Source organism: Oncorhynchus clarkii, chromosome 9 (genome assembly GCF_045791955.1).
Source record: "Oncorhynchus clarkii lewisi isolate Uvic-CL-2024 chromosome 9, UVic_Ocla_1.0, whole genome shotgun sequence".
NCBI lineage: Eukaryota > Metazoa > Chordata > Actinopteri > Salmoniformes > Salmonidae > Oncorhynchus > Oncorhynchus clarkii.
In genome coordinates, this window is record NC_092155.1 from 38254923 (window position 1) to 38281399 (window position 26477).

Here is a 26477-nt window from a genome sequence, read left to right on the forward strand (position 1 = left end):
TATGATTTGAAACATGTTTATTTTAATAGATATTCTTCTTTGAACAACCAAGGATGTAAAAAAGAAAACCAACAGTGAAAAGTGAGTGCCTTCCACTTATGATAAAAAAATTGTTTAAAAAAAATTGCCTGTCTCTTCCCCCTTGTTCAGAAACTGTTCTAAAACCGAAAATAACAAAAAATAAAACAAAACCGTAAAGCGTGGAAGGTCATTACATTTCTTGGCAATTATAAATATAGTGGTTGGAACAGGGGTCTGAAAAGGCTCACATGTAAAGAGCGTACGTTTATACACGACAGTAACGACACTCGGCACTGCCTGTATCAAGTTTATTTGTACAAAAAAAACTGGATCCTTCTGTCCAGTATCAATTCAATGTGTTTATGACAAGTAAATATGTACATTCAGCTCTACCAGTGTGACGTGCCCATTACCCCCTCTCTATAATTATGATCGTCTGTTCAGGGGGAGTAGTTGTGTGAGTATGTGTAATCTGAGTAGTAATCTTGTTCACCTGGCCTGGGCCAGGGGCCTCCAGGTGGGGCTCCTCTACCTCGGCACTCCCCTAACGACCCGGGACCCATTCCCCTAGAAACCATGCTCCCGCGTTCCATACCCCCATCCATCTGTCCAGACATGGCACCTATACAGCTGAAGCGACCATCGCTGAGTGGATGTACACTGGCCACGCCGCCTCGACTACCTCCAGTACCTCCAAGGATTGGCAGCATTGGCCTAGCTATTGAGCCCCCCCTGGTGGCTACAGAGGCAATAGCCATTCCCGCTCCAAGGCTTTCTATACTGTTCACTGGAGTCCGGCGCCCCTGACTTCCAGGGGTACTGCCACCAGGAGTGCCTGTCCTCTCCCTCTCCCCGCTTTGGGTGAGACCGCTGTGGGAAACAGAGCCAGGCGTGGCCCCTCCCTGGCTGTTAGGTGTTCCACCTCCTAACCCCCATGGGCTCTCCCCAGGCCCACTGAGTGTCCTGTCCCCCTGCTGGGTGGGGGTCTCATTAGTGTTGGAGCTGACCCCTTCCAGGTAGCCGAGCTGGGCCATTTCGCTCTGAGAATAGCCCAGGCCTAAGGAGGCAACAGCAGGGTCTGAGTATGTAAGTGCAGTGGATGGAGAAAAGGAAGAGACCTCTATGGCTGTGCTTGACAGAATGCTAGTACTGCTGGCTATAGAGAAGGATGCTCCAACACCAACCCCTGCTGCTCCAGTATCAGAGCCAGGCATCCTAAATGACTGAGACAGAGCCCCACCCAACGTGAGATGTGGTGGAAGGGGAGGCTGGGGGATGTCTGATAGGGTGAGGGGGGCCTGGCTGGTCAGAGGCCCTGTGGTGAGAGTGGAGCCTGGGGCTGTAGTAGGTGCTGTGGCTGGGTGTCTGTAGTCCTGTTCTTGGTTGCTGTTGCAGGGTGAGGCGGGGTAGGCCGGGGAGGCCGTGTAGCCGGAGGAGCCAGAGTAGGATGCCCACTGGGTGGAGGGACACAGGAAGCTCTGGTGGGGGTTGAGAGCAAACGCTCCTGGCGAAGTGCTGCCTACGTCCGCCAAGCCTGCCCTCCCAACCTGGTTAGAGGCTTTGAACTGGGAGATGGCTGATTTGAGAGCAGCGAAGTCGGCCAGGTTGGCGGTGCCGCTGGAGTAAGAGAGGGAGGAGGGTGTGTGTCGGCCGGGGGTGTTGAGCTGGTCGGGAAGAGGGGGGCGGAAATCGTCTGACTCAGGTAAGGGGGGCTGCTGGGTTGCGTCCCCCATGCCCCCTCCTGTTCCCCCCTCCTGGCTTTGGGCAGGGGGCTTGGCGATAAGCTGGTTTTGGGTGTCGTCATCAGAGTCCAGCGACATATCTTCCTCTTCTACACACTCGTCATGCACTACTGAGAGGAGTAGAGGGGGAGAAAAAGTGAGAGGAGAGGGGGGATGAGGGGAAGAGAAGGAAAAGGTTATAGATACATTCAAGTAAAATATTTCACATTTGGTCACACGTTTTTGAAAATTTTGTTCACAAATATCTTGCCATCACAAAGAATTATGCATTTGAATTGTGAAGTCATTGTTCATGATACCCACCAGTAGAGGGCGGCGTGGGCAGCTCGTTCAGATCGCTGCAGCCAATTAGGCTGTGAAAACTTGTCATGATGTCATCGATGTTCGCTATCACTATGCCGTTCCTGGAGTACTGCAGGAACATCTCAAACCGCCTCTCTTTAGGGACAAACAACAAAAGAGGGGTGCTCAACTGTAAAAGTAAATATTCTGATTTACAAACAGAAAAATGCCTTATAGAGAGAGATTCTCAAAGCAGTGAGTGAGAAAGAGGATGATAAATGATAATGTTGTGAAAATTATGATGGTGGTGATACCTGTGAGGAAGATGATGTGGCGGTGCTGGGTGTGGTTAGCCTGGAGCTTGACCAGGCAGTCTAGATCAGGAGCCTGACGTGATTGGGCGTCACACTCGTGGTAAGGCAGGAACTCCACCAGGTGCTTCTTCTGATAGGCTGTTAGCAGGTTCAGAAGAGCCATGGCATCACTGTTCAACCTATGAGAGAAGAGAGGGGGTGGGGATGTCTGTCTGTCGTAATCGCTCCTCTTTCACCCCAGCTGCCAAACTAACCCTGATTCAGATGCCCATCCTACCCATGCTAGATTATGGAGACATAATTTATAGATCGGCAGGTAAGGGTGCTCTTGACAGGCTAGATGTTATTTACCATTCAGCCATCAGATTTGCCACCAATGCTCCTTATAGGACACATCACTGCACTCTATATTCCTCTGTAAACTGGTCATCTCTGTATTTCCCTATCGCAAGACCCACTGGTTGATGCTTATTTATAAAAACCCTCTTAGGCCTCACTCCCCTCATCTGAGATATCTACTGCAGCCCTCATTTTTTAAATTTCACCTTTATTTAACCAGATAGGCCAGTTGAGAACAAGTTCTCATTTACAACTGCGACCTGTCCAAGATAAAGCAAAGCAGTGCGACAAAATCAAACACAGAGTTACACAAACAAAGGTACAGTCAATAACACAATAGAAAAATCTATGTACAGTGTGTGCAAATGTAGAAGAGTAGAGAGGTAGGCAATAAATAGGCCATAGAGGCACTGGAGTGATGATGTGCAAGTAGAGATACTGGGGTGCAAAAGAGCAAGAGGGTAAGTAATAATATGGGGGTGAGGTAGTTGGGTGTGCTATTTACAGATTGGCTGTGTACAGGTACAGTGATCGGTAAGCTGTACTGACAGCTGATGCTTAAATTTAGAGAGGCAGATATAAGACTCCAGCTTCAGTGATTTTTGCAATTCGTTCCCGTCATTGGCAGCAGAGCACTGGAAGGAAAGGCGGCCACAAAGGAAGTGTTGGCTTTGGGGATGACCAGTGTAATATACCTGCTGGAGCACGTGCTACGGGTGGGTGTTGCTATGGTGACCAGTGAGCTGAGGGGCAATTCCTAGCATAGACTTATAGATGACCTGGAGTCAGTGGGTTTGGCGACAAATATGTAGTGAGGGCCAGCCAACGAGAGCGTACAGATCGGAGTTGTGGGTAGTACATGATGCTTTAGTAACAAAACCGATGGCACTGTGATAGATTACATCCAAATTTGCTGAGTGGAGTGTTGGAGGCTATTTTGTAAGTGACATCGCCGAAGTCAAGGATCGGTAGGATAGTCATTTTTACGAGGGTATGTTCGGCAGCATGAGTGAAGGCTGCTTTGTTGCGAAATAGCAAGCCGATTCTAGATTTAATTTTGGATTGGAGATGCTTAATGTGAGTCTGGAAGGAGAGTTTACAGTCTAACCAGACAACTAGGTATTTGTAGTTGTCCACATATTCTTCATATTCACAAGTCAGAACCGTCCAGAGTAGTGATGCTAGTCGGGCGGGACGGTGCGGGCAGCAATCGGTTGAAGAGCATGCACTTAGTTTTACTTGCATATAAAAGCAGTTGGAGGCCTCGGAAGGAGTGTTGTACTGCATGGAAGCTCGTTTGGAGGTTTGTTAGCACAGTGTCCAAAGAAGGGCCAGATATATACAGAATGGTGTCGTCTGCGTAGAGTTGGATCAGAGAATCACCAGCAGCAAGAGCGACATCATTGATGTATACAGAGAAAAAAGTTGGCCCGAGAATTGAAACCTGTGGCACCCCCATAGACCTGCAAGAGGTCTGGACAACAGGCCCTCCAATTTGACACACTGAAATCTATCTGATAAGTAGTTGGTGAAGCAGGCGAGGCAGTCATTTGAGAAGCCAAGGCTATTGAGTCTGCCGATAAGAATGTGGTGATTGACAGAGTCGAAAGCCTTGGCCAGGTCGAAGAAGACGGCTGCACAGTACTGTCTTTAATCGATGGCGGTTATGATATCGTTTAGGACCTTGAGCGTGGCTGAGGTGCACCCATGATCAGCTCGGAAACCAGATTGCATAGTGGAGAAGGTACGATGGGATTCGAAATGGTCGGTTATCTGTTTGTTAACTTGACTTTCAAAGATTTTAGAAAGGCAGGGCAGGATGGATATAGGTATATGACAGTTTGGGTCTAGAGTGTCTCCCCCTTTGAAGAGGGGGCTGGCTGCGCCAGCTTTCAAATCTTTAGGGATCTCAGACAATACGAAAGAGAGATTGAACAGGCTAGTAATAGGGGTTGCAACAATTTCGAGAAACAAGAAAACAATAAAAATAAACAGAAAACATGGTATCATGCTGCCTGCTACTCAGGCCCAAAAGCTAGAATATGCATATAATTAGTAGATTTGGATAGAAAACACTCTGAAGTTTCTAACTGCTTGAATGATGTCTGTGAGTATAACATAACTCGTATGGCAGGCAACCTGAGAAAATATCCAACCAGGAAGTGGGAAATCTGAGGTTTGTAGTTTTTCAAGTCATTGCCTATCGAATATAGTGTCTATGGGGTCATATTGCACTTCCTACTGCTTCCACTAGATGTCAACAGTCTTTAGAACCTTGTTTCAGGCTTCTACTGTGAAGGGGGAGCGAATAAGAGCTGTTTGAGTCAGGTGTCTGTCAGAATGCCATGAGCTAAATCATGCGCGTGGCCGTGAGAGGTAGCTGCGTTCCTTTTCATTTCTAAAGACAAAGGAATTTTCCGGTTGAAACATTATTGAAGATTTATGATAAAAACATCCTAAAGATTGATTCTATACATCGTTTGACATGTTTCTACAAACTGTAATATATATTTGTTTTACTTTTCGTCAGAACTAAGCGATTGCGCATTGAGCATTAAGATTACTGGGCTAATCGCGCGAACAAAAAGGAGGTATTTGGACATAAATTATGGACTTTATCGAACAAAACAACCATTTATTGTGGAACTGGGATTCCTGGGAGTGCATTCCGATCAAGATCATCAAAGGTAAGTGAATATTTATAACGCTATTTCTGACTTTTGTGACACCTCTTTGGAAAATGGCTGTATGTTTTTCTGTGGCTAGGTGCTGACCTAACATAATCGCAAGGTGTGCTTTCGTCGTAAAGCCTTTTTGAAATCTGACATAGCGGTTGCATTAAGGAGATGTTTATCTATAATTCCATGCATAACACTTGTATCTTTTATCAATGTTTATTATGAGTATTTCTGTAATTTGATGTGGCTCTCTGCACTTTCACAGGATGTTTGTTTGAGACAATGCATTTCTGAACATAACACACCCATTTCAAATGAAGTTTTTGGACATAAAGATTAACTTTATCGAACAAAACACATTTATTGTCTAACGTAGTCCTGTGAGTGCCATCTGATGAAGATCAAAGGTTAGTGATTAATTTAATCGCTATTTCTGACTTTTGTGAGCCCCCTCCTTGGCTGTAAAATGGCTGTATGGTTTTCTATGACTAGGTGCTGACCTAACATAATCGTTTGGTGTGCTTTCGCAGTAAAAGCCTATTTGAAATCAGACACTGTGGCTGGATTTACAGGACGTTTATCTTTAAAATGGTGTATAATACGTGTATGTTTGAGGAATTTTAATTATGGGATTTCTGTTGTTTTGAATTTGGCGCCCTGCAATTTCACTGGCTGTTGTTCAGTTCATATCCCAGAGAAGTTAAGAACAAATTCTTATTTACAATGACGGCCTACACTGGCCAAACCCGGACGATGCTGGGCCAATTGTGCGCCACCCTATGGGACTCCCAATCACAGCCGGGTGGGATACAGCCGGCTTTGACACCAGGGTGTCTGTAGTGACGCCTCAAGCACTGAGATGCAGTGGCTTAGACCGCTGCGCCACTTGGGAGCCCCTGTTAAAGGTCCCCAAAGCACACACATCCCTGGGTCTCTTGTATTTTTAGTTCGTTGCAACTAGCGACTGGAACAAGCTGCAACACACACTCAAACTGGACAGTTTTATCTCAAGCTCTTCATTCAAACACTCATTCATGGACACTCTTACTGACAATTGTGGCTGCATTGTGTGATGTATTGTTGTCTCTACCTTTTTGCCCTTTGTGCTGTTGACTGTGGCCAATAATGTTTGTACCATGTTTTGTGCTGCTGCCATGTTGTGTTGCTAACATGTTGTTGTCATGTGTTGCTGACTTGCTGTTATCTTAGGTCTCTCTTTATGTAGTGTTGTCTCTCTTGTCGTGGTGTTTTATTCTATATATTTTTTTATATCATTTTTTTGAAAATACCAGCACCCGTCCCCGCAGGAGGCCTTTTGGTAGGCCGTCATTTTAAATAAGAATTTGTTCTTTAGGTTAACTAAATAAAATAAATACTAAAATCTAAATACATAAGATGAAAAAAAAGAACAAGTTATTGATGAGAGCATGATATCATGTCCTATGTTTAATAATGTTTTTTAATTTATTTTTGTTTCTCAGCGTTATAAACGTCACCACTATTACTACTTTGAACCTCCCAGAAACGTTCCTTATTGGTTGATAGACTTTCTTACCAGTCTTTGTATGGGCTGGACGATGTTACTGAATGGCTTGACATAGACCTATGCAGATGGCCATGCTCAATGGTAATAGTGGAGGTAATTACTGACCTGCCCAGCTCTTTGAGTTTCTTCTGGGACTTACAGTGGATCTTCCACTGCCAGGGGTTCTCTGGAGAGCTCTGTTCCTCTAGGAACCCCAGGAATGCCTGCAACCGGTCTGCACAGGAAACACAATAACACATTAACACACAACACTTTATACTCGTACTGACCCCCCCCCCCGCCCCCCACATAAATGACCTGTCATGAGAGTTCAGTCTTTTCCCCTCCAAAAAAAACACATGGCTTATGCCCTTCTGCTATGTAGTCAATCTATGAACACTTTACTAACCAGAATGTATTTTTTTATTTATTTTACCTTTATTTAACTAGGCAAGTCAGTTAAGAACAAATTATTATTTTCAATGACAGCCTAGGAACATTGGGTTAACTGCCTGTTCAGGGGCAGAACGACAGATTTGTACCTTGTCAGATCTGAGATTCAAACTTGCAACCTTTCGGTTACTAGTCCAACGTTTTAACCACTAGACTACCCTGCCGCCCCAGTAATGGCAGCTGCATGGTACATAAAGCAACAATGGAATTCTAACAATAAAAAATCTGACCAAATACTGTTTCTAATGAGTAAACTCAGCAAACAAAAGAAAAACGTCCTCTCACTATCAACTGAGCCAAAACCGTGACTCGTCAGTGAAGAGCACTTTTTGCCAGTCCTGTCTAGTCCTGCAACGGTGGATTTGTGCCCATAGGTGAGGTTGTTGCCGCTGAGCACTGATGGAGGGATTGAACGTTCCTGGTGTAACTCGGCAGTTGTTGTTGCCATCCTGTACCTGTCCCGCAGGTGTGATGTTTGGATGTACCGATCCTGTGCAGGTGTTGTGGTCTGCCACTGCGAGGATGATCAGCTGTCCGTCCTGTCTCCCTATAGCGCTGTCTTAGGCGTCTCACAGTACGGACATTGCAATTTATTGCCCTGGCCACATCTGCATTCCTCATGCCTCCTTGCTGCATGCCTAAGGCACGTTCACGCAGATGAGCAGGGACCCTAGCATCTTTCTTTTGGTGTTTTTCAGAGTCAGTAGAAAGGCCTCTTTAGTGTCCTAAGTTTTCATAACTGTGACCTTAATTGCCTACCGCCTGTAAGCTGTTAGTGTCTTAATGACCGTTCCACAGGTGCATCATCATTGTTTATGGTTTAAGCATGGGAAACAGGGTTTAAACCCTTTACAATGAAGATCTGTGAAGTTATTTGGATTTTTACGAATTATCTTTGAAAGACAGGGTCCTGAAAAAGGGACGTTTATTTTTTTGCTGAGTTTATATAGTATAGCTGCATGTTATTTCCAAATCCTCTAACGATGGCATTTATCCAACTTCATGGAAAGGACCGGTGACCGAAAACTCAAGATATTCACACGTGGAACCCACGTGACTGTTAACAATGACTGTTAAGGAGATTTGCGGAGACCAATTTAGGCGGCTCACCGTGAGTTATGAAGTCTGGGTTGAGGACAAATTCGTCAGATACGATGAATCCTCCAGAGACAAAGAGCTCGTTGTAGGTGTGGTTCTTCACATCGTCTAGACTGTCCACTCCAGCAAAGCTCACCATGGACAGCTTCTTCAACGACACCAGGGCTGGGATCTGACAGGGGGAATGGTTTCGAATAAATCATTAAATATGACACATACATACAGCTTTAAATTCATCCTCAACACTTAACATTGAAATGTACATTTGTGTGAAACAGAGGTAATGACCATGGCCAGACTAGTTACCGCGAGGAGCATGTCTTCCAGCTCTACCTACATATTCAATTAATGACACTATGTTTATCTCTGTGCTGCATCCATGTTTTTTGTTGGATTTAAAAATCTATTCCACAGGTCCAATTAGAATTTCATTATTTCAGATTTTTTTCTGGGGGGCTAATGAGAATTCTCTCTGGACAGACATTCTGTCTGGTGCTGTGGCGATGATGACTCATCCTAGCAGCCAGCCAGTCAATCAGGCAGTCAGTCAGTCGATAATGATGATGTTACCTTGTTAACGTGGGAAGAGATGTCCTCATTCTGAATGATGATGAGCAGTTTATCCAGATTAATGTTTTTCTCCAGGAATGTCTGGGGGTTACACTCTGTGTTACCCAGGCTCATCAAATACTCCTGTCACAGGGTGAGAGACAGAAAGAAGAGCTTTAGAAGAGGATCAAAGACATCGACACACATCACAAAACCAGATTGACATGGTGAAGATAAGGGAATGAGGGAAAGAGGAGTCGTGCAATATTGTAAACAGTTTTTTTAATGGCAGTAGTGTTCTGCAGTAAAACAAGGAAAATACAATGAAGTGGGACTCTGCTCGTCTTCCAGAGGAGAAAGTTATTTTAAGGATGTTTGTAGATCAACAACATGAGGGAACTCTTGACAAGTAAGCCACTGAGTGACCATTCACAATGCAGACGCAGGTTGACATTTATTGGGACGAGTCTTGTCCTGAAGGCAGAACTGAGCGATTTCAATGAGATGGGCCATCTGCAAAGTCAAAATTGGCTATATTGTAAAAATTCTCTTTTTGGTCTCAATTTAAGGTTAGGGTTAGGCATTAGGGTTAGCGGTGTGGTTAAGGTTAGGTTTAAAAGTTAATTTAAAGATTTACAGTGGACAGAGAAACTTTGGATAAAGGTATTGGATAAAGGTATTGGTGAAGAGTTAGCTCAATCATTGGTGAGAAGGAGTTCATCTGTGGGCAAACATTGACAACATCGGTGCTAATCATAAGTGAGGCCTACAGTACCTTGATCTCCGCACAGATGTCACTCTCGTCATCTCCAGAGTGGATGTAAAACTTGACCGTGTTCTTCTGCACGTCCTTGAAGATCTCCACCAAGCTGCTGAACACCTCAGGCTTCAGCTGGCCTATCAGTAGTCCAGCGGCTGAGGCCGGGGTCAGGGGAGAGGGGGCTGTGAGAGGGGCTTGTTTAGGCCGGGTGGGGGTGCATTCTGGGGAGCCCATGGTGGCCTGGGAAGGGGAGTAGATCTCACACTCTGAGGAAGATGGCTCAAACTTCCTCTTCGTGGAGGACTTCTGTGCTGCGGAGGGGTTCTTGTGTGGCTGTTTGACCGTACCAAGTTTGTGCCGGCTCTGGGAGGAAGAGGCGCTCTTATCCTGAGGGGGCTGTGCTTTGGTTTTGGGGACATGCTTGGGGGTGGGGGACGTGATGGGTACAGGGTCAGGGAGGTGGACGAGGGCAGTTGGGGGTGGAAGGTGAGGGATGGGGGGAAGGGGAGAGATGGAAGTGAGGGAATGGGGTGGGGAAGGGAGAGTGATAATAGGAGGGTTAGGGGTGAGGCGGATGTGATGAGGAGGTGGGGGGAGAGAGGGCATGGGAGGGGCGGGGGTGAGAGCATGTGGAGGGGGTGGCACAGTTGTGGGGGGAGCACAGAGGGTAGAACGAGCCCCATGCGCTTTAACAGAGTCAGTGTGGCGGGGTTGGGGCACCAGTCGGCCCATCCTCTCACACAGGGTGTTGACGTGGCCCTGGACAGGGACAGACACGACATAGGGTGCCACAAAGTCTGAGAAAGAGCTGTTGGGCTGCCAGGCGAGGCGCTGTGGCAGCCGTGGGGACAGCTGGGAGTTGTAGTAGATCCTCTGGGTCTCCATGAGGCCCTGGATGGAGTTGGAGAGGCAGTGGAGCCCCTGGCTAATGATGGTGTCCAGAGTGCTGGACGGCCTGGCTGGCCTCTCCATCTTGCTGTCCCTCTCTAGGGAGGTGCCCCTGGCTACCCTCTCACTTTCCAGTGAGGCTCCTCTAAGAACCTTGTCCCTTTCCAGAGAGGCTCCCCTCAGAGCCCTCTCCAAGGAAGCCCCACTTTCTATAGAGGCTTGCCTCGTAACAGTCTCCCGCTCAAGGGAGTCACCACTCTGACCTCTCTCACCCCCCTCCAGACCTCTCCTCTGCTCCAGGTGGCCGTCAGTCAGAGCATCAAGGAAGGGGAAAGGTTTGTCTGTGTGAGAGGCCAGATCCAAGGTGAGTGGTGGATTTTCTGAGGTGTGGTGTTGTTCTCCTGGAGAGCCGGGGCTGAAGAGGCTGGCCAGACTGCACTCCGTCTGCTCCTAAACAAACACCACCACCACCACCATCACCATGGTTAGTCACAATACTCCATCACAACACCAGAGGATTCAGTACATTCAAAATGTCTGAATCCGTACTTCATTTTTTCTCACAAAAATCTCACCTCCAGGCAGTCCTGTCGGGCCTGCTCCACTCGCCCTGCGTACGGCGCTCCAGCCAGGGGCTTCTCCATGCTGGCCGTGCCCGTGTTGGGCTCCCCGTGGTCGGGCAGGTCGGTGGCGGCAGCACCCTGGGCCATGGCCTTGTTGAGGGTGGAGAGCAGGATCTTGAGCAGGCGCTGGGTCTCGTTGGCTGAGGAGGCCTGAGAGGAGTTGCCCCTGTCCCTCAGGTCAGTGTTGTAGATCCCCATACTCTCCATTACTGCTGCCAGGTTGTAGTTCCCACCCTCCCCCTCCTCCTCCCCCTGGGCTACTGGGAGGACGGAGACAGTTTGGTTAGGATGGATGTAGCCTCACTTACCAGGTTTATACGGTAGGCTTCTACAGTACACACACGGAAAGGTTAGAAAGGATATTATTGACTATATAGGCCTAGATTTAAATGTTAAATCAGAACCTGAAATCAATATTTTCTCTTTGGTTGGCGTATAAATGTTAAAACACTATTATTATTAAACACTACTGCCCTACCAAACTTATGACTCCCTCCCACACTTGTTCTTTCCCTTATTCTTCAGTCTTGCACACACCGACATGGTAACTCCCACACCAACTCACTCATTCATTTTCTCATACAATTTAAAAAAACATTTTTACCCCGTTTTCTCCCCAATTTCGTGGTATCCAATTGTTTTTAGTAGCTACTAGCTGGTCTCATCGCTACAACTCCCGTACGGGCTCGGGAGAGACAAAGGTTGAAAGTCATACACAACCCAACCAAGCCGCACTGCTTCTTTAACACAGCGCGCATCCAACCAGGAAGCCAGCCGCACCAATGTGTCAGAGGAAACACTGTGCACTTGGCAACATTGGTTAGCGCGCACTGCGCCCGGACCGCCACAGGAGTCGCTGGTGCGCGATGAGACATGGACATCCCTACCGGCCAACCCCTCCCTAACCCGGGCGACGCTAGGCCAATTGCGCGTCGCCCCACGGACCTCCCGGTCGCGGCCGGTTACGACAGAGCCTGGGCGCGAACCCAGAGTCTCTGATGGCACAGCTGGCGCTGCAGTACAGCGCCCTTAACCACTGCGCCACCCAGGCGGCCCCTCTCATACAATATTTTGCTTCCTCCCACACCATCACGCTCTCTCACACAAACACACGTCACAGGCTCACCTCTACTGGGCTCTCCGTTGCTGAAGTGGGCTCCCCGTAGATATTTATACATGGCTCCTGATTCGTCCTCCTCTAGTTTTCTTTTCAGGCCGTGGGGGCCCTCCCAGGACCCATCATCACCCCCCTCGTCCCTCTCCTTCTCCCCTGGCTCCTTCACAAGGGCCTTCTTATGCAGCTGGATCAGCTTCAGAAGCTGTTTCATCTTTTCCTTATCATAATCACTCTGGGCTAGCCTGGACCTCTGGGGAGGGGCCCCTGTCCCTGCTGCAGCCCCGTTAGAATGGGCCTGGGTCTGGGAAGGGCCCCCTCTCCTCCTACTGCTACTGCTCTCTGGAGGCTGCCTCTCTGGTCTGTCCGACCCTCCTGAGCCCCCCCAGTCTGACACAGGGCTGTAGTCCGTGGTGGTGGGTGCCGGGGCAGACGGGGGCTGGTTGATCCTGTCCATCATGTCCCTGGCCTTGACCATGGGGAGGACGTAAGCCGAGGAGGGACCATGCAGGTAGGAGCGTAGCAGACCCTCCATGTTGGATTTGGGACGGGGCGCGGGGTGCATGCTGCCCCTCTCATCCAGGTTCTGTTGGTACTCTGGGACAAGGAAGGCCCTGACACTGTCCCTCCTGGTCAGGTAGTCTAGGGCCTGGCGCTCCACCCCGGTGCTGAGGTGCTTGATGTCGGGGGTGGAGCGCATCTTCAGCAGGGCGTAGTGCAGGGCTGGGATGAATGGTTCCATGGAGACCAAGAGGGGGGCCTGAGGCTCAGATGACAGGGGCTCCTGCTCTGGGGGAAGAATGACAGCAGGGACATGGTCAATGGAGGTAGTGGTTAAAAGTGCATAAGGTGCACATAAAAGTCTCTTACTAGAAATCACATATCAAGGAAAAATAAGCTGCAACTGTGGTTTGAAGAAGGATATTTTAGAATACTTACTGTACTTAATGACTCCCCTGGACTCCTGAAAGATAAACAGTGCCTGCAGGCTCTTTTCAAACCGCCCCTGTCGTTCTAGAATACACAAAACAACTTCCTCTGTAATAACCCACACAAACAACATGTCAGATCAGTTGAGAAATGAGAGGTGAGAACGAAAAAGACGTGATAAGAGATAGACAAGACATACCCTTGGGATTGACCATCTGAGTAGATGACAAGAGGAAGAGAAAGCCTTTATCAAATAAAGGCTTCACTAGCACCTACACAGGGGAGGAAACGAGACGTTAACATTCACTACATCTAAACAAACACTTTACATACATACACTGCAGCTGTGCAACACTATTCTTGACTTAACATTACAGCATTGGAATTACCTGATTCTCATTAGCTCTACCGATTAAAAACATATGGGGAACAAATGACAGCGCCCCTTCTAGGGAATTAGCTGCTCCACATTTCAAACGTCATGGGGGACCAAATGGAAGACTGGGAGGATGTACTGTATGACACTATGATCCATCCCCGCATCCCCTTCCTTTTCTAGTCTTCATGTGTAACCATTCAACTGTGACGTGATGTTCTTTAAACACTTGTAGTCCCCTGCACAGTCCCCAACCCTTATATGTGTTTGTACATTGTCAGTTGTTATTTTTATGTCCCGTTAAGGATTTTTGCTGATGCAAGGTACATTTCATTGAATTGTAAATATACAATTCTGTATTATCTATCTTGATTAAACATCCGCCAGAGGGACAGTCAGGGAGTGACTCACCATCCTCTCTCTCTCCAGTTTGTGTATTAGTCCTGATAAAGTGCTGGTGCTCGCTTTTCCCTTCCCATCCACCACCTCAAACAGGCTGCAGTACATCCCACACTTTAGCACTGAAACACACACACACACACACACACACACACACACACTTTGGTAAAAAAACACACACAAAAAACACCTACACAGTGATATCAAGACTCCGGGTGAGAGTTCCTACATTGTTGTTAGTCAGATTCAGTGTTGTTGTTGCTGTTGCCATTCTATAGCAGGGGTGTCAAACAATGACTCAAACCAAATCGAAACTGTGCAGATATGATAATGGTCCACCGTTTCTTGACTGTGTCCAGCTTGCTAATAATCACCGAAATGAAAGCTAGACAGTCAGGGAGCATCAAAAATTCCAAGAATGATGGACAGAGGACTTTTTTATTTTTTTTATGTTGATGGCAAAGAAATATATATTTTCAGTGTGGCCTCTTGTTGAAGAGCTAATGAGGCCCCAGGGGCAAAATTTGTTTAACACCCTCGTTCTATGCCTATGTACTGCTGTCTTCGTCAGAGAATAGATGAGCCAAACTAGGAGTAAGGCTATAGAGGTATGGAGTGTTTCTGACCTTCTCGTGTTCCGCTGTAGGTATCCCAGGAAAACAGAACAGAGGGAATCTTCCTCTTCACCTGGTCCAGCTGCATCCCCATACTCATCTCCAACTTCTCCGCTCTGCAAATAGAACACACACACACGTTAATCTACTTATTATATAACTTAATATTTATTAACTATGAATTACAACTGACAGCCATGTTTTAGTTATAGAAATAAATACGTGTATAGATAATAAAGGGGTACTCACAGTTTGAAAGGGAGGAAATGGCGTGTAGAGGAGCACAGACACACCTGGCACAACTCCTGTCCCTTGTTCACCAGCGGCCCACTCCACACAGTGTAGCTACTCCTCCCTGACAGGCAAATTAAACTTTATTTAAAGTGCATTCAAAACACTTTACATTTGCAATAGAAACAATGGCCCCAGTCACAGGTTAAATATGGACATAGTCAGCCAACATACAAGCTAGCTATCAAACTACATGCTACAATACCTACTTAAAAACAAACATTGGCACAGACAGTTTTTTATTTAACTAGGCAAGTCAGCGAATAACAAATTATTATTTTCAATGATGGCCTAGGAACAGTGGGTTAACTGCCTAGTTCAGGGGCAGAATGACAGATTTTAACCTTGTCAACTCAGGGATTCGATCTTGCAACCTTTCAGTTACTAGTCCAACACTCGAACCACTAGGCTATCTGCTGCCCCACACATGCATACACACACAACATACGCACTATACATGCACATGGATTTAGTACTGTAGATATGTGGTAGTGGTACAATACTTTCACCTCTACAATTACTAAATCCTTCAGTACAAACACATTAAAGCAGAGAGATAATGTGAAAAAGAAGAAATGGGAGCGTACTTCTGCTTCCTCCTTCACAGACAGTGCTGTTGAACCTGTGTGCAGCCATAGGTACAGCAGCAGACTCCTTGCCTTTGTACTGGAAGGACACCACAGCGTATGGACACACATGCCTGGGCCGAGACTTGATCTCATCAAAAGCAAACTCATAGAAATACTGCTGCGTGAGCTCAAAGGCCCTGTATGACAGCAGGGAAGTGACCCGTGTGGCGTTCTTAGAGACATGACAGTCAAACTTGGGCGTGGGGTCCAGTACACTCTTGGGCATGTTCTCAAAGATGCTCTTCAGCCGGCCCTGAGGGACAAACACACTTAATGGGTTACAGATCATTTAAACTGGTGTGGTATACAGGCTGGTATATGTTGCAGGGATGCAAACTGGTGAGGGCCCAAAAAGGCGACACTTTCTTTTGCATTGAAACATGCAAAGAATCCCTGCTAGGGGGAAATGCATGTTTTAAATAATTAAACAAAGAATATGATCTACATGATCAGTCTCTGTGTGTAAAATAAAAAGTGGTTCATGTGAACCTAACTCACAGCAAAAGAAAAAAAATGAAAGCAATCCAATGTTATTTGTTGCCTATACTGCAAATGACACTCAAGTCTTGAGAAAAAACAATACACTAATATGGCAGTTAGCCATGACAGCCTTTATAATAGAATGCTTGTGACCACACACACATTTAAATATTGCACTTGGGGGGAAAAAATCTTAAAGTAGAAATAGAATGAAACAAACAGGCATTCTATTTTTGCTCTATTATAGTGGCCTCTATAGTAGACATTGATCAAGTGCACAAGGTGAAAAAATAACGTTTACCGAGTAAAACATTTAACAATCCCACCCTCACTCACACACAAGTGTTACTGTCAAGTTCAACACAAAAGCAATACATTTGGGCTACACATTATTACATTGTACACTTTCTGCCTGTGGACGTACATCTGTTCTACAATGTGCCAGCAGAGCATGATACCCTTTGTTGGCATAATTGGTCTCTTTCAGGCAGAGTACACCTGGCATACCCCTTTTAATCCACTTTATTGAAAAAGAGGGAACATGTGTGGTGTTCCTTTCACCTCTATAGTGGCATCCAGCTTAAGCTAGGCCCAGCTCCAGCTACACTTCATCCATGAATCAACTTGTTTAACAAGCAACTCATCATTTGCACCTAACTCTCTCATTCTGAAAATGAACCACATGCATTAGACGGAAAACATCATTTCACAGATAGTAGTTAGTTCGTTCGTTAGCTAGTTAACAGTTCACAGATTGCCTGGGTCCAGTGAGCAACTAACGCGTTATAACTTGAGGAATGGCAAGGAGTCGTATACCAGTTAATACTATAGCGAATTGGTTAGGTTACTAACGCTTGCGCATCTGATGTTATAACCTTAGACAGCTGTCTGACTTTATTAGCCGGCTAATTTTCACACCATAAACTCAATTATTTGGTCAGTTGGCTAATGTTGCTCAACATTTCTCTGGCTAGTTAACAGAGAATTCGATCCAGCTAGAAAGATACTTAACAACGCTAACAATACTTATTCCACCACACTTATTCTCCCTCACCTCAAACTTTCCAAATGCCAGTTGTTTTTCGGTTACAGCTCATGAAGTAGCTTCATCACCTTCTCACCCCTCCCCCCCGTCTCCGTGGTCAGGCTTCTCACCTACCTCTTCGTTATCGTTCAGGGGACACACTGCTGTAACTGACAAACTGCCTTTCCACTCTCCCGCTGTCTTTCCAGAGCACGCCCTGATGCAGTAACCAGCACATTGGTTGTCTCTTCTCTCTTCAGTCGCGTGAAGCATTCTGTGGTTATGTGAACGATTGGCTGAGCCTTGGATACAGCCAGTATTGCGCCAAACGCGTATCACTCGTTTGCTTACAGCCAGTAGTGATCCAAAGCCCCCCCCAAAAAACTTTTCTCATCGGATCTACACGAATCACATAGGTCACCTATTTTGGATTCAAAACGGCGAATTTCGCCGAAAGGTGATGTTGGTTGCACTCAACGCTAGGCTGTAGCAATGTAAGCAACTATTTTCTAGGTATTCATAAGATACATATTAAGTTAGTTAGATAGGACATTTATTTACCCTCATGACTTTAAATACAACAATGTCTCCACAGGTTCCTGCTTCAAACGGGTTCATTTGAAGCAAATCAGAGAATTTGGACAGATAAACACCTGAAATGACAAAACAAAAGTAATGTCAAGCACAAACTAATGAGACAAAAACAATTCATAAACAACTTTCACTTTTGGCAAATCTAATTCTGTGTGTGGGCTAATATTTTATGACTGAGGTTTGAGGCAGTGTAGTTTATGTATTGTAATAAATATTTCCACAATACTCAGCTGTTGCTAGGTCATGTATTGGGTATCTTCTCATGTAGCTGTATCTGGTAGAAATGCTAAGCTGTCCATCAGTGGACAAAGCTGCTCTTACTGTGCTGAGGCATACAGCTTTTCATCATTTAAAGAGAGTCATTAAACATTAAACTTGTTCAAAAGCAGATCAACTTCAAACTGACATACACCAGGCCCAAAAACACAAGTGCATTAGCGAGAAAAGCTGTCCTTCCTGAGTCCAATCCTTAGAAGGTGAACAGCACAAATTTGACATTTGTAAACTCTCCCTAAAAACAACATAATGCATGACATTTGGTAATAAGTACACAGGCGCACACACTCACCCATTGCTGGATTTCCGAGTGCAGTGATCCTGGAGTGTCCCACGGACAGACCCTTCTCACAAATCAACGGGAGCTGGAAAAAGTAATTCACAAATTATAAGTCAAAAAATAAAGAAAAATGGTTTTAAAGGAAAACCAGGAGTAAAGCAGCAAAACTCAGATTGTAGACCTAATGCATAATCCAAAGATCCAGACTTCACTGTAGCAGCAACATCAGATCAGAGTAGTAAATCAATGAGCTGTACCACACGCCCTGGTGAGGCAGGCAGGCCCTCAGGCTCACCTTAGACTTGTCTGGGAACATGAAGCAGTAGGACTCCACCAGCTCTGGGTCTGTACGGCCCTCCTGCTTTAGCTCCCTCCTCTTCTCAATGAACTGGCACACACACACAGGAAACGATGGCATCATGAGAAAATATGTGAGCACAGCAATATAAAGGGGACACTGGTTTTGTGGGTGGGTGAAGGAGATATGAAGTACGTATTTGTTATTGGTCGTGCAAAATTATCAATTAGTATTTTGGGCCAGTCTGGGGACATTATCAGCAGAGGGTAATGTGTTTTGTTTGAACATTAGGAAGTGGAGCTGTTGCAAAACTTCAAATAACATCTTAACATTGAGAACAGCCAGAGGCTAACTGGGGGCTTGCTGATGCTACCTCTTTTTCCAGCAGCTCATTGTGAATGAGCCTGGCCTTGCTGTAGGAGAATGTCCCTCTAGACGATGCATCCAGGTAGGAGGAGGACAGAATCTTCACAAGGCCCTCAAACTCCCGGGAGTCAGGGGGCAGAAACTGGTACAGGCCTAGGAGAGAAGCAGTGGATTAGTGTTGGGGTGTGGTTGGCACAACATAGAACAGGATGACATTGTTCATTTGTATACATTCTTACTTTTAAGCATTCAATAGCATTCAATAGGCTACTTTCTGGGTATCTGGTCAGTTTAAACTGTCAAAAGGGATTAGTAAGTGTGTTTAAGAGGGGGCAGACTTGGAAAAACATGTTTCACACTGTAATGACAGTTCTTTACAGAATCCCATTTACTCTGATTTGGGAATAGCATAGCAGAGCTGGCATCACGCATATGCATTCTGAACAGCTTGCCCCTACATCTAAGCACTTTATGGAGATGTCAAGAGATTAGACAGGTATTAGCATTATGCTTAAACCACCTTCCCTCCGAGTGACAAGGTGGATTTTTCTTCTCCGTATTGCTTATACACAAGTGCCTAGAGGGTCGATCTGGGATTGGGCACATAAGGGTTGTGGAGATGGTGTTGTGTGAGTAATGCTTGGAAGCACTGCAGAATATCAGGATGGTGCTGCAGCATAATCAGGATGAACTACATTTCCTTACAATGACACCACACGCGCACACATGCCTACTGACGCCACACACACTTTCACACTCACCACATATGCATCTGCTACTGCTGCTCCACATACACTACTGCTACAGCTCAGTCCATCTATCCCGTTGCCTTGTTACTTCATTCCTACCTATATGTACCTCAATAACCTCGTACTCCTGCATCTCAACTCAGTACTGGTACTCCCAGTATATAGCCATGTTATTTTTGCTTGTTGTTATTCGTTGTGTTTTACAGTATTCCTCGTGTCACTATTTCATCTTTAATTATTTGTTGGTAAAGGACTCATATGTAGGCATTTCAGTGTCTACACCTGTTGTTTACGAAGCATGTGACAAATACAATTTGAGGAGAGGTTTAATAAATTGCCAGGTATGGAAAATCGCATTGGGCAAATAATATGGCAAGAAATGGCATTTGGGATCCAGAGTTGGGGTCAATTCATTCCGTCCTATTCTAAAATGGAATGTCATTGCTATGAGGAATGTCCCATGTCCAATGGAAATTGAATTGACCACAAAAGATGTTCACAGAACACGAGGTCAGTATGATAGACAACATATCAAAACATGAACAGACATGCCCCAACTATACAAGATGGTTAGTACACTAAAGAGCTTCACTTTCCCAAATGGTTGCCATTGTTAAGAGTGACAGGATGGGGCTGCACTGTAATGCGGACCACTACCAATAGCAATTCCCTATCTTCATCTAATGCTACTTCATCAGATCACCAAATGACCCTACCACCCTATATTCAATATTTATGCAAAAATGGCCAAGATCTCTCAATGTACTTTGAGCTCAATTATGATGCTGATGAAATATTTTCAAACAAGTTTCATCCACCAGTCTATTTTCCAACAGAGCTGGCATCACGCATATGCATTCTGAAAATTGGTCAATTGGCTATTTAGTCACATAATGCATGGGACATATCCATCAAGCAATAGGCTAGATTCTAGATCCAACATCAAATGATAATTCATGTACAGTGGGGCAAAAAAGTATTTAGTCAGCCACCAATTGTGCAAGTTCTCCCACTTAAAAAGATGAGAGATGCCTGTTATTTTCATCATAGGTACACTTCAACTATGACAGACAAAATTAGAAGAAGAAAAATCCAGAAAATCACATTGTAGGATTTTTAATTAATTTATTTGCAAATTATGGTGGAAAATAAGTACTTGGTCACCTACAAACAAGCAAGATTTCTGGCTCTCACAGACCTGTAACTTTTTATTTAAGAGGCTCCTCTGTCCTCCACTCGTTACCTGCATTAATGGCACCTGTTTGAACTTGTTATCAGTATAAAAGACACCTGTCCACAACCTCAAACAGTCACACTCCAAACTCCACTATGGCCAAGACCAAAGAGCTGTCAAAGGACACCAGAAACAAAATTGTAGACCTGCACCAGGCTGGGAAGACTGAATCTGCAATAGGTAAGCAGCTTGGTTAGAAGAAATCAACTGTGGGAGCAATTATTAGGAAATGGAAGACATACAAGACCACTGATAATCTCACTCGATCTGGGGCTCCACGCAAGATCTCACCCCGTGGGGTCAAAATGATCACAAGAACGGTGAGAAAAAATCCCAGAACCACACGGGGGGACCTAGTGAATGACCTGCAGAGAGCTGGGACCAAAGTAACAAAGCCTACCATCAGTAACACACTACGCCGCCAGGGACTCAAATCCTGCAGTGCCAGACGTGTCCCCCTGCTTAAGCCAGTACATGTCCAGGCCCGTCTGAAGTTTGCTAGAGAGTATTTGGATGATCCAGAAGAAGATTGGGAGAATGTCATATGGTCAGATGAAACCAAAATATAACTTTTTGGTAAAAACTCAACTCGTCGTGTTTGGAGGACAAAGAATGCTGAGTTGCATCCAAAGAACACCGTACCTACTGTGAAGCATGGGGGTGGAAATATCATGCTTTGGGGCTGTTTTTCTGCAAAGGGACCAGGACAACTGATCCGTGTAAAGGAAAGAATGAATGAGGCCATGTATCGTGAGATTTTGAGTGAAAACCTCCTTCCATCAGCAAGGGCATTGAAGATGAAACGTGGCTGGGTCTTTCAGTATGACAATGATCCCAAACACACCGCCCGGGCAACGAAGGAGTGGCTTCGTAAGAAGCATTTCAAGGTCCTGGAGTGGCCTAGCCAGTCTCCAGATCTCAACCCCATAGAAAATCTTTGGAGGGAGTTGAAAGTCCGTGTTGCCCAGCAACAGCCCCAAAACATCACTGCTCTAGAGGAGATCTACATGGAGGAATGGGCCAAAATACCAGCAACAGTGTGTGAAAACCTTGTGAAGACTTACAGAAAACGTTTGACCTCTGTCATTGCCAACAAAGGGTATATAACAAAGTATTGAGATAAACTTTTGTTATTGACCAAATACTTATTTTCGACCATAATTTGCAAATAAATTCATTACAAATCCTACAATGTGATTTTCTGGATTTTTTTTCCCTCATTTTGTCTGTCATAGTTGAAAGTCCGTGTTGCCCAGCAACAGCCCCAAAACATCACTGCTCTAGAGGAGATCTACATAGAGGAATGGGCCAAAATTAAGTGTACCTATGATGAAAATTACAGGCCTCTCTCATCTTTTAAGTGGGAGAACTTGCACAATTGGTGGCTGACTAAATACTTTTTTGTCCCACTGTAGCAACTTGTATGAACTTTGCAGGTTGTGCCATCATAATTCTGCATCTTCCCAACTACAAAACCAAACACATACAACCTGTGAATATAGCAGGCACCATTGCATAGCTGGAATTCTTTCCGATGACAATCCAAGCAGTGGACCAATGACAAAACAGGCTTCCACTGCCCATGGTGGTGTCCATTGCATAGTAGTCTAAAGTCGTCCGCATGCTCCCCAGACGAAACAGTTTGTGCATATATTATGACAAGATTGTGACGTTTTTGTTATTTATTTATTTTTAAAAAAAATTCTGGAGGCAAGCCGAAGTTTACGCCCCTTTGTCGGTGACTGGTTAACAGTAGAGATTCTTCAATAAAGTCTGTTGTCATTCGACGAGAGACAACTTGTTCTCATGTTAATTTTTTCATTGTGAATTACTGCACCAAACATCTGTGTTAGATATAAAATTGCGCGACTAAGATCTCCTCGGCAAACAGCTCAAAATGAATGAGAGATTTCTTGAGATATCTTAAACTAATTCTGAACATTTTGGCTAGGGCGTCTCAAAAATGGACAAACAGTACCATTGCATTTTTTCAAGCGAAGGTCTTTCAAAGGAGTATGCCAGCACATTTGTTCGGTTCGGGTAAGCGCCAGTCCTTGGCAGCTTCTCCCAGTATGGCTACACTCCTGGATTGCCAATGGGTTCACTATTTCGAGTGAGCACGGGAATAAAATTAGAGTCTGGACTTATCTTCACAGATTTGATACCGATTATGGAAGACAAGGGACGACGGCTGACTATCTTTGAAGCTTCACTGAAGGGCCAGTCTAGATGGGTGTAGTGTTTGTGCAACCGAGTGGACTTCACCACTATAGTCATTTTCCACCAAAAAGCCTTCAAATTGGGTCCTCGGCTGAATACCATCATCAAAACTACTTTTTCTCTCCACATCAGCCTGTGTAGACCCAATGAATATGGAGGCTTGATGGGCAGTTGGCTGATTAATCAGATTGTGATACAGAATTAAATTGGCATATAGCCTGAAACATAGAAGTGCAAAATCATGGAAATGTTCCTTACAAGACAGAATGTTTACATGGTTTTGCATGTCCAGCTGAAGGACCAACCGCACAGACAACCAGTTTAATTTGATTAAACATTCTGGCTTGTAAGAAACATTTCCACGATTTTGCACTCCTGTTTCAGACTGTATACCAATTCAATAGCGGAAGTGCTCAAAGATGGCGGCCCCAATGCATTTACCACAAATTCCTTGTTTTGCTAAGTTCTCAGTTACTCTTTTTTTGTTTGGTCATTAGCAGAGTATACGTGATTACAATTTTAGCTTCAAGACGCGGCCAATTTGAAAATCTAAAAAGTAGATTGTGTGGATTTATTGGCACATTGAACCATATCGCACGCCATAGTTTAAAAACTCAGTAGATGGTGCTAAAACAAAGACATATCAGAATTCTGCCATCTTTATGCACGTTATCCATTGTATCAGTCGGGAGAGGCTATACGGACACGCCTAGTGCCAAAATTGATGACGTATGTTGCACAGCTGAGAGTCAACTGGAGACAAATGGATTCGGTTCAGTCAGTCGTCCTGATGAGCCCTTCCCAGATATAGTTTATGCTGGCTAACTGGCAACCACAGAAGCATGACGCTAGTTCAAACTTGTCAAAGAAAGTGAAGTTTATTTCGATGGGTGAGGGAGAAATAACTTGTAGTATTGGTCACCATCTGGACATCACCATGACATGCCAATTAGCTAACGTTACAGAAAGCCGGTGTGAATGACAGTACAACGGTGTTGTATCGAGGTGCAATTCTCACTGGTGCTTCCCACTGGGCAGCTGTATCATTTATTTGTATTTAACATTTATTTAACCAGGAAAGTCAGTTAAGAACAAATTCTTATTTACAATGACAGACTACCCCAGCCAAACCCTAACCCAGACGATGCTGGGCCAATTGTGTGCCGCCCTATGGGACTCCCAATCACGGCCGGTTGTGATACAGCCAAGGTCTGTAGTGACGCCTCTAGCAGGGGAGATGCAGTGCCTGCTGCATCACTTGTGGTAGCTAGTGGCCAATTTGTTCCATCCCACTTGATTTTATTTATAGTGGGATAGCAGCCTACATGAGAAATAACTTGTAATATTTATAGTAACCATCTAAATGTCACCGTCAAATGGGGAGAGTATGCACCTGCTTGCCGGGCACTGCTGTCCTGCAGTAAGGAGTGGAAGGTAGCTAGATCAAAGATTGAGAACTCAGAATTATTTTTTATAATTAGGAGTCGGGGTCTTATTTTACTGTTGAGAGTTAAGATAGTAGAATACACAAGGTGCAATTTCAAAATGTGGTTGTGCATCAGCAGTTTCTCTTATGTCAATCAAATAGTTCAGGTCAGCTAAAATGTTTTTAGATTGGTAAGTTAGTCTAGCCAGCTATCTAAACTTGTAGTAATAATGGTCACTCTCCCACCCTATGGAAAAATCTGTAGAATTGCCAGAAATGTGCTTTAAAACTGACAACTATTCTCTCCACCCCATAAAATTAGTCAAAGAAAAGCTGTAGTGTAGAATTGCGGCCAACGTACTTCAAAAGTACATTCTCCACACCCCATGTCAAAATGTGTAGAATTGCAATAAATTAACTCTAAAATTAAAAAATCTCTCTGTAAATGTTTTGCTCACATGGTGGGTGAAGGCCCAACAAAAGGCTAGGAACAGCTCTGATTGCATGTGTGGGTACAGACCCACGAGTCACTTTGACCCCTCATGATGAACTGAGTAACCCCTATCCCCAGGTAGCGTAGTGGTTAGAGTATTTGGCCAGTAACCGAAAGGTTGCTGGATCAAATTCCCAAGCTGACAAAATAAATAAAATTGTTCTGCCCCTGAACAAGGCAGTTAAGCCACTGTTTCCCCTTCAGGCCATCATTGTAAATATGAATTTGTTCTTAACTGTTAAATAAATGAACATTTAAAAAGTTGCCCATCCCTGAGCTAGATGGTGTAGCCAATATCAGGCCAGGATAACAGCTAAAGCACATTTATTTGAGTGATTTTCACCAAATTTCTTTGCTTCTTGAAAGTCAAATATCTTGAAACTCTGACTGAGGATATGCAAAACATTTTGGGACTGTATCAACAATGGACTAACGTCAAAAAAAAAAAAAAAGATAGTTTGGATTTTCCCTTTATAATCTGTTTTCTTTTATTTATTTGAAATACTCTGACAAACACGGAAAGTTTCTGAACACTCGAAGTCCCACCTCCGGCAGATAAGTCTCACATTCACGCTGAAGTTTCTAGCCACAAGGGGCTCATTATGACTGACTGAACCGAATCCGTTCGTCCCCAATCAACTCTCGCTGCGCGTCATACGTCATCAATTTTGGGCACCGGGAGTATCTGCATAGTCCCTCCCTTATCAGTCTGATTAATCAGGCAAGATGGGCTGCGTCTCTTCACGTGCTTCCCTCCTTGCGCATGGTCCGAAACTTACCTGCAATGCTGACCGAGTACAGGAACCGATATTACGTTAACAAAGGCAATAACGAGGTTTGCGCGCAATAAACTAGCTACCCTCTGCAGATGGATCACATTTAACCATGTCAACCATCTAAATTCAGCCGGTAGGGAACGCGGGTTTGCAACATGCTGCACTTGAATTATGACACAAGGCAGCCTCTGTTGAAAATAGTAGAGAAAGGGCACAACCTTTCCGTTCCTTAATCTTCCTCGGTATCTGAAAATTTCTCCTTGGCAACTGTTCAGCCAGTCTCTGGCCGGGTAGCGGTGAATTATTGAAGCTTCTTGTGTCCGTGTGCCCGCTCCTCCGCCGCTCAGATGCTTCTTGTTCCGGCATTATACGGTCTTCACATCCAGTCTGATCGCCATTTTGGTTGGATGTGGCCGAGATGGCGGCTGACCACGAATTTTTCTTGCTATCGCTGCTCTCCACGTCGAGCTCGCCGGTCTTCAGACACTGTATGTCCGTTTTTCTCTCCACTTTGGAGTTCAGGGCCATTTTTCAGGCACCGTGAGCGTCTTTCGCGGGCAATGTAGTTGGTTACTGCGCCGCTTCACTAACACACTCTCCTTCTCACCCTGTCTCCGCCATTGTGAATGACGTATG

The 26477-nt window shown here is 45.1% G+C and overlaps 1 protein-coding gene across 4 annotated transcripts; it reads right to left on the bottom strand.

Annotated features, from left to right (window-relative positions):
- On the bottom strand, positions 1-26477 carry LOC139416254 (protein TASOR-like). 4 transcript variants are annotated; one of them, XM_071164696.1, is made up of 20 exons: positions 26060-26469; positions 18951-19096; positions 18575-18667; positions 18292-18364; positions 17691-17782; positions 15584-15878; positions 14955-15060; positions 14718-14821; positions 14104-14213; positions 13516-13588; positions 13326-13400; positions 12399-13175; positions 11225-11532; positions 9777-11099; positions 9023-9145; positions 8465-8624; positions 7028-7136; positions 2360-2538; positions 2067-2201; positions 1-1870 (listed from the first exon to the last, which is right to left on the bottom strand). In XM_071164696.1, the coding sequence occupies exons 1-20, from the start codon at positions 26367-26369 to the stop codon at positions 462-464; spliced, it is 6000 nt and encodes a 1999-aa protein (XP_071020797.1). In that variant the 5' UTR covers positions 26370-26469; the 3' UTR covers positions 1-461. The 4 variants fall into 4 exon arrangements, with proteins under 4 accessions (XP_071020797.1, XP_071020795.1, XP_071020798.1 ...); XM_071164694.1 differs by having other exon boundaries at positions 3-1873; positions 26060-26477; XM_071164697.1 differs by having other exon boundaries at positions 3-1870; positions 11225-11529; positions 26060-26476.